This window comes from Muntiacus reevesi, chromosome 2 (assembly GCF_963930625.1).
Source record: "Muntiacus reevesi chromosome 2, mMunRee1.1, whole genome shotgun sequence".
Taxonomy (NCBI): domain Eukaryota; kingdom Metazoa; phylum Chordata; class Mammalia; order Artiodactyla; family Cervidae; genus Muntiacus; species Muntiacus reevesi.
The window spans coordinates 280,490,412-280,499,029 of NC_089250.1; the positions used below are offsets into that span (position 1 = coordinate 280,490,412).

At 62.5% G+C, this 8,618-nt stretch overlaps 1 protein-coding gene across 1 annotated transcript; it reads right to left on the reverse strand.

Annotated features, from left to right (window-relative positions):
- Positions 1 to 707: 707 nt before the first annotated feature.
- Positions 708 to 5,412, reverse strand: A1BG (alpha-1-B glycoprotein). Its single transcript, XM_065926998.1, has 8 exons — positions 5,280 to 5,412; positions 5,174 to 5,209; positions 4,811 to 5,089; positions 3,907 to 4,179; positions 3,417 to 3,713; positions 2,697 to 2,993; positions 1,785 to 2,072; positions 708 to 820 (listed from the first exon to the last, which is right to left on the reverse strand). The coding sequence occupies exons 1-8, from the start codon at positions 5,311 to 5,313 to the stop codon at positions 813 to 815; spliced, it is 1,512 nt and encodes a 503-aa protein (XP_065783070.1). The 5' UTR covers positions 5,314 to 5,412; the 3' UTR covers positions 708 to 812.
- Positions 5,413 to 8,618: the final 3,206 nt, after the last annotated feature.

Here is an 8,618-nt window from a genome sequence, read left to right on the forward strand (position 1 = left end):
GACAGAGAGGGAGAAGGGACACAGCATCAGTCACGAAAGAGCTGGCATCACTGCCGACTCTGCAGGCAGGAGACGCCTACAGCAGTGCTATGAGCAACTCTGTGCCAGCCAATCAGACCCCCCCGTTCAAGATGTAGGCAAACTTCTTGCAAAAACAGTTTACCAAGCATTAGTTGACAATGCTAGCCTTACTCACAACTGCTGTATGTCAGCACCTGGAGGGCCAGGCTGGGGCGGGTCAGTGGTCCAGGAGGGGTCCGGTTCGGGAACCGTGGGGAAGAGCAGAGGAGACTCTTCCCCTCCCGCGGCCTCGGGCTGCGGGATGGGCGGACAGGCCTCCGGAGCGGGACACAGCCCCGCAGCGTCACCTGGTGGCCGCTGAGCCGGGAAGACAACTGCAAAATGCAGCCTCTGAACCGCCCCGAATCCTGTCAAGGAGGTCCGGAGCCTCCGCTGCCTCACACCTGCGGGGGCTGGGCGGAGGGGACTGGGGAGCAGGAGGAAGCTTAATGGGAGAAGGCAGGAGAAGGGGCCTCCACCCTCAGGATCCAGGCCAGAGCCCACCCACCTTCAGGACTCAGGATCCCAGCACGGGGGCTCCCGCCTCCCGCACCTGGACCACCATGGGCCAGAGACACGTCTTAAGGGCTGTCTGCATATTTATTAGTTCCTGGGATGGATCAGGGAGAGGCGAACACCCCCCCCTCCCGCCCCCCAGGGAAAACTCCAGCTTCCCGCTGCAGCACAAGGCATGGAGGCAGGCTGGAGAAGACTTCCCGAGGATACCATCAGCACCCGGGTCCGCCACTGGGTCAGCTTCCTGGACCAAGTGGACAAAAGAGAGCTGGTGGGGAGGGAGGCTCCCTGCGTCCTCCCCGGTGAGTCAGGGCGGGGCTCGCTGAGGCCTCAGCAGGGCGGGGACTGGCCAGCTGCCCGCGAGGAAACACGCCCCCACCGCCCCTACAGTTGCTCGCGACCACGCCCCGCCCTGCCTTGCAGTCCCCCGACACACACACCCCCACCCCGCCACAGCGGCTTGGGTGTGTGTGCGTACACACACACACCCAGAAGTCTAGGTGTGCGCGCGCGCGTACACACACACACACCCAGCAGTCTAGGTGTGTGCACGCGTGTACACACACACCCAGCAGTCTAGGTGTGTGTGCGCGCACGTACACACACACACACACACACACACCCAGCAGTCTAGGTGTGTGCGCACGTACACACACACACACCCAGCAGTCTAGGTGTGTGCGCGCGTGTACACACACACACACCCAGCAGTCTAGGTGTGCGCGTGTACACACACACACACACCCAGCAGTCTAGGTGTGTGCACGCGTGTACACACACACACACCCAGCAGTCTAGGTGTGCGCGTGTACACACACACACACACCCAGCAGTCTAGGTGTGTGTGCGCGCACGTACACACACACACACACACACACACCCAGCAGTCTAGGTGTGTGCGCACGTACACACACACACCCAGCAGTCTAGGTGTGTGCGCGCGTGTACACACACACACACCCAGCAGTCTAGGTGTGCGCGTGTACACACACACACACCCCCAGCAGTCTAGGTGTGTGCGCGCGCGTACACACACACACACCCCCAGCAGTCTAGGTGTGTGCGCGCACGTACACAAACACCCGGTAGTCTAGGCCCACCAGCCAGTGTCAGCGCTGGAGGGGCGCATGAAAGCGCAGCCCTGGAGGAGGGTACCATCGGGGCAAAGGCCTGGACCGCAACCCCTTCCTCCTGGGGCTTCAATTCACCTGCCACCCGGAGCTCCACCGGGTCACTGAGCTCCGACAGCAAGGAGTGGGGCCCGTCGGTGCGGTAGCGGCAGCTGTACGTGCCGGCGTGCTGGGGCCCCACGTAGGTCAGCACCAGGTCCGCGGAGCGGTGGGTGGACCGGGTCACCGCCAAGGGCTCCTCTTCGCCGGCGCGCAGCAGCTGGAAGGAGACGTCGGGCACCTGGGCCTCGCAGCGCAGGACGGCATCGCGGCCCGGAGTCACGGCCCCAGTCCACAGGGCCCGGAGCTGCGGCCTGGGCAGCGGTCCTGGGCGAGCGGCGGGAGGTCAAGTGAGGCCCCTCTCCCCACTCCGACCCTGGGCACTGAGCCCCCAGACCTGCTATGAGGTCTGAGCTCCCCAGGGGTCCCCATCACGGGCACGCAGCGCCCAGGACAGGTGAGGAGGAGGGAAACGCCACCCTCCCAGGGGAGAGGGGTTCCCGCGGAGGGCACAGCCGGGGCAGCGGCCCGGAGGTGGGACCTGTGCCCCCAAGAGGCCCGGACGAGGAAATCCGAGGAGCACACAGACCCAGGGCCGGCTGGGCTCGGCGGTAATTACACCTCGACCCTCCGCATGGGCACCTGGGTTCTAGGAGGGCCGGGATCCTAGTCTGACCACCGACAGGCGCGTGGCGCAGGGAAACCAAGGCACGAGCCGGTGCAGAGCGGTTAGGAGTCTGAGCCCTAAAAACTGGATCCGCCCTCCATGATTTCCACCAAGGCGCCCCACCTGCCCGGCGCTCACGGGGGCGGTAGACAGGCCACTAGGCGGGGCGCCCCGAGCACTGGCGGCCTGCCCCCCGCCCCCTCAGGCCCTGGGCGCCTCCCGTCGGATCCCGGGACAGGCGCCCGGGTAGAACGGGGTCTCCGGCCGCCGTGCCCGCAGCTCACCGTCCACGCGCAGCTCCAGGGTCGCGCTGGGCTTGGAGCCCGCGAAGGGCGGCGACGTGTCCGTGTAGACGCAGCTGTAATTGCCCGAGTCCACCGCCGAGGCGCCGCGCAGCTCGAATTGGGCCTCGGGGCCCGCGGGGCTCAGGACGCGAGGCACCCAGCGCCTGCCCGCGTCCTCGCGCAGCAGGGTGAAGCGCACGCCGGCGCGGGGTGCCCGGCACCGCAGCTGCACTAGAGCGCCCGGCGCGGGGTTCAGGGTCGCGGGCTCGGCAGACAGTTCCGGTGCGGGGAGTGTCCCTGCGGGAAGAGCGCGGGAGGCTGGAGCCCAAACCGGATCCTCCCCCGGGAAGATCCGCCCCGCTCCCTCCCGGGAGGCCGGCGGGGACCACCCCCGAGCCTTCCTCCCGACCCGGCCGGGTCCTCGCAGGACCAGTCCTCCGCACTAGTCCGTGAGCGCAGGAAAATGTGGAAGGAGCACCCCCGAGCCCCCGACGGCCGCTTCCTCTCCTGAGCTTTACGCCCCTGGTCCGAGTCCTTAGGGGTCCTGCAGCACCCCCGGCCCCCTCTACAGCGGCCTCAGGGCCCAGCGGGGCCGGCCCTGCGCTCCTCGCCCTCGGCTCGCGGGGGAGAGCGCGCCCCGGGCACAGGCAGGGCCGCGTCTGGGCTCCGTCCCGGCTCTCTCCGCCCTCGCAGTCCCGCGATCTCGTCCCTCAGGCTCACCGTCGCTCAGCACCAGCTCGGCCGGCGCACTGTCTCGGGACCAGGCTGCCAGCTCGCCGGGCAGCCGGTAGCGGCAGGTGTAGCCGCCGCCGTCGCCCGCGGCCAGCGCGCTCAGCTTGAAGAAAACGCGGTCCGGACTGGTGCTGGCCCGGGGTACCAGCTGCTCCTCCGCGCCCCGCCGCAGCTGGAAATCCACGCCGCTCAGGGGTGCCACGCAGGTGAGCGAGGCGGGCGAGCCGGGCCTCAGGACCCCGGCCGACTCCCTGTCCACCGTCAATGTGGGGGCCGGCGGCGGGGCTGCAGGGAGGGGGATGTCACTGGGGCGCGGCTGGGGGGCCCAGCCTCCTGTGGCGGTTCCGACACCCCTCCCCAGGCAGGACGCTGCTTCCCACAGCCGTTCTCGGTGGGGCTGCTCAGGGTCCAGGGTAGCTTCTCGTCCTCCAGGAGCCTCCTGCCCCAGGAAGCCCTCTGGGATGGCACACCCACTCACCCAGCTCCTCTATGGTCACCAGGGCACTGGGCTCCGAGGGGGTGCCTGCGGCGTGGGTCCGGTAGCGGCAGCTGTAGTTCCCAGCCCGGTGGACTGGGAAGGTGGCTTGCGTGGACTCCGGGGCCTCAGCCACCTCCAGAAACTGGTCCTCACCTTCCCGCCTCAGCAGGAAGGTCACACCTCGAAGTCCCGTGACGCACAGCAGCGTGGTGTTCAGGCCGGGTGTGATCCAGGACACAGGACTGGTTGAGAGTGAGGGTGCGGGCAGGGGCTCTGCGGATGGGGCAGGGGTCACGGCCGGGCAGGGGTCTCGGGTGGCTCTGCCTGAGCTGGGAGACATGGGGTCCCAGCCCGAGCTGGACCTCTCTGCTCCTGGCAGTGTGAGGGAGCCAGGAGATGGACGTCTCGATGGTGGCGTAAGCCAGGAACACAAGCGGAAGGCATGGGGCCGGCCTGCCCGCAGCTTCCTGGGGATTCAATCATTTACTCCGCACAGCCTTCTAGGGTCGGTGAAAACACCACCCTCTTTTTGTTCAGTCACTAAGTCTGTCCAATTGTTTGGCACCCCACGGACTGTAGCCCGCCAGGCTCCTCCGACCGTGGGATTCCCCAGGCAAGGACACTGCAACAGGTTGCCATGCCCTCCTCCAGGGGGTCTTCCTGACCCAGGGATTGAACTGGCCTCTCCTGCACTGGCAGGCGGATTCTTTACTTCTCAGCCACCAGGGAAGCCCAGTCACCCTTATTTTGCAGATGGGGACACTGGGCTCAGAGACAGCACCTGAACTGCCTGAGGCCACTGGCTGCTCCAGAGCAGCAGGAAGAGCGCAGGAAGGGTGAGGCGTGGGCAGAGGAGCCTCCCCAGGAGCCCGCCTCCGGCCTCCAGGCCGTGGACCACACTCACCTGCTCCCGTCACCTCCACCAGGTTGCTCAGGCTGATCCAACCATTGCCGCCCTTGTAGCTGCAGCGGTAGAGGCCCCGGGTGGCGCTGGTCACTGGTCCCAGTGGGAACCTGTGCTCCTGGGCAGGGGACTCCAGGTGCACCGGTTCCTGGCCCACACCATCCTTGAGGAGCTGGAACTCCTGGGTCGGCAGCGGGCTCTGGCAGGTCAGCGTCACGTTGGCCCAGGGTGCCAGCGGTGAGCCAGCCTCAGCCCACAGGGACGGCCTGGGGTCGAAGACTGCGTGGGGGAGGCAGTCAGAGCCGAGGGCCCACCTGGGGGCTCACCCCGCAGCGCCCCCCGCGCCCAGGCAAGCCCACTCACACGTCGCCTGCTCAGTCACCGGGCTCAGGGCCAGACCTGCAGAGACCCAGCTGTTAGGCCTCGCTGCCGTCCACCCCGCCCCCGGCCACCCCAGGGCCCAGCTCACCCCAGAGCAGCAGGAGGGCTGCCCCAGCAAACATGGTCCACCTCCTGCAGCCTCGGGGCTGTCTGTCGGGTTATAAGGAGCAGCGGGGTGGTGGGGCTCACCCCCGCGTCCTTCCCGGAAAGCTGGGCTCCAGGGGCAAAGGGCGAACCTTGACCCCTGGAGGCTCAGCCACAGCAACAGTCAATAACCGTGCTGAGTGGGTTTGCTGCCTTCCGGTCAGTTTGCAAATCTCTCACACGCAGTCACCTGGGGACTAGCTGCAGTCAGGATGCACGTTTTGGCCCCGGACACGTCAGAAGGACTGGACGCAGCTGCCTTTCAGGATCCTGCTGGCAGCCCTTCCGGGCGGGTAATTTTTCCCTTGGATATCCCAACCACAAAAAAACCTGCCTGCCAAACAGGAGCCGGGTTTAATCCCTGAGTCAGGAAGCTCCTCTGAAAAAGGGAATGGTAACCCGCTCCAGAATTCTCGCGTGGGAAATTGCACAGACAGACGAGCCTGGAGGGCTGTAGTCCATGGGGTCCCGGAGAGCCAGTATGACTTAGCGACTAAACAAAAAAAAATCTCAGCTACAGCAGCAGAGATGAATCAGTGGTCAGAGCTCTGAGGAAAAGGTTTTCGAGTGGAAGTCAGCCACGCTGAAATGGTTAAAGGTGAGATTGCAGAGGAAGGCGCCACCCGCAGACAGTGAGGGGGCCACAGGAGCTGCTTGTCCAAATCCCGAAGCTGAAGGCCCCGAGTTCAGAGCGTCCCATCTGGTCCTACATTCAGCGAGGAAGCGGTCTGAGGCATTCCCGAGAGAAAAAAGGAGGTCACACGGACAGGCAGGACCTGAGGTTCTCACACAGGTCACACATCACACACGCTCATCACACACACGCACGTGGCCATTGCACAACCTCCCGTCTCCTCCAGGCCTGTGTGGGCCTGGCCTTCAACCCAGGCGGGTGAAGGCCTCTCCCCCCACTGGCGGCATTGATCAGGTAATTCCTCGGAAATCCAGCGCCTCCCCCACCCTGTGGCAACTTGCCGCCTTGTCCCTCGGTTTCTCCACCTGACAAATTAGTCAGCTAGAGCCGAGACCGAAGGATGGGTGCTGGGAGCCCTTCTCCAAGCAGGTGTGAGGATATCGGGGTGACGGTGAACACTGGCATGCCATGGCCCGTGCCAAACTGTCCCCGGGGCCCTGACGGTCACCCATCACCATGAAGAAGGAATTCATAGGGCCTGGACTCCATCTCAGGCCTGTCTGTGCTGAACGTGCTCGGCCGCCTCTCCAGTGGACTCTGAACTCTCTGCTTAGTGCCTGTGGGAACGACAATGGAAGGATAAGACCCCCTCCGGGCAGGGGAACCCTGAAGATCACATCCAGGTTACTCATCACCTAAGAGAAAACAGACACTAATCACCCCTGCCTCCGGACAGCATCTATCAGAATGTAAGCACAGGCGTATCGGTTATTAACTATTTGGAATGTAACCGCGGGCTTACTGATTATTGACTGTTTGAACACATAACACCTGAATGATGGGGTTATTGTAGTTGTATTTACCCTACCTTTGTTTATGTAAGTCTCAAGGGAATTGAGGTGGTGGGTTTGGACATGTACACATGGGGTAGGTGGTAGGTTTGGACACGTACACATGGGGTATAAAAGATTTTCACAAATGCTGGACGGGGTCCTTGGCTAAGAGGAGACTCTGCCTTGGGCCCGCCGGTGTAATAAACCTCACTCCACTATCTGCATTGTCCTTCTGAGTGAGTCTGTTTCCCGGAAAGCGTGGCTATAACAACCACATGGAGGATGTGACAGAGAAGCTCTGCTTTCCCAGAGCTCACGGGCTGGAGTCCGAGGATGCTCATCCCAGGCGGGAGGTGGGCCGGCCGCCATGCCGCCCATCCACCTGAGACACTGACCGTGCGGCTCCTGGAGAATGGGGCTGGGGGGACCCGGGTGTGCTGGGGGGCAGGCAGCCGGGCCCCCCTGCTCACTGTCCCAGCAGCCAGTGGGGACAACCTGACCCACAGTGGACCCCAGCCCAGGCCGACGGAGCTAGGGTCAGTGGCCGTGACTCCTGGGGGAGGTCAAGGGAGGTGCCTCTCTAGAACTTGAAGCCTGTTGTGCAAGTAAGTATACCAGCCGCAGGTTCCAAAAGGCGTCACCTGTACACCAGGATGGGCAGAGCGGCGGGCGGCAGGCCCTGTCGTGTGTCACCCCCTGTGGCTTAACGGCTCAGGCCCACGCCGTCTGCCCTGCCGAGGACAGATGGGTGGGAAGAGCTGGCCAGGGGAGGCAAGCACAGAGTGCACCCTCACGTGGCAGCTGGGAATGGAACACAGTGCAGCCAGCCACTGCGGACGGCCGCCGGGACATGCCCCCAGTGGTCAAACAGCACGCCACGTGTCCAGTCCTACGTGTCCACCTGAGAGAAATGAAACCAGGCGTTCAAGCAAACACTTGTACACTAGTGTTCACTGCAGAATTTTCCTAACCGCCCAAAGGTGGAAGCAACCCAAATGTCCATCAACTGATGAAGGGCTAAATGAATTGTGGTCTACCCATAGGATGGAATATTACTCAGCAATAAAAAGGAATGAAGTACTGGTACGTGGTCAGACCGCAGAAAATATCACGGTCAGGGAAAGAAGCCAGACACCAAAAGGCCACATATTGTATGATTCCATTTATGTGAAAAATCTAGAACAAGCAGATCCAAAGAGTGAATTAGTGGTTGCTAGGGGCTGAGGGGAGGAACAACGGGGAGTAACAGCTTAATAAACAGAGTTTCATTTTGGGGTGTGGAAATGTACTGGAGTTAGTGACGATGACTATCGCACAACACAGAAAATACGTGAACTAAAAAATATAATGAAAACAAAAACCAACTGTACACTTTGAAATGGTTCAATTGTGTTCTGTGAATTACATCTCAGAAACAGAAGGCACTCAGGGCATAAGGTGTCCCTGCCTTCGGCGTGCTGGGATGCCCGCTTGATGCGGCCTGGGCCAGCCCACCCACCAACACCCAGAAGTCATCTGAGCCCCGGCCACAGGGTTGACAGGAGGTGACATTGACAGGAGGTGAATGCATATAGGTTTAAGCAATACTTTTATAATAAGAAAAACAAGGGCTTGGAAATGGTTAGGTAAAATAAAGCATCAGCTTCTTGTCCATGGTCAAGCTGACTGCACACCAAGCAGGTTTTACAGCAGAAGCTTAATTTGGGGTTGACAGCATTCTCCCCAGGGCACAGACTTCTCTTCAACCGGACGTGTCTTAATCCACTTGCTTCAAAAAGAAAACGTTCTGTGGGAAGACGGAGACACCTCCCGGGAA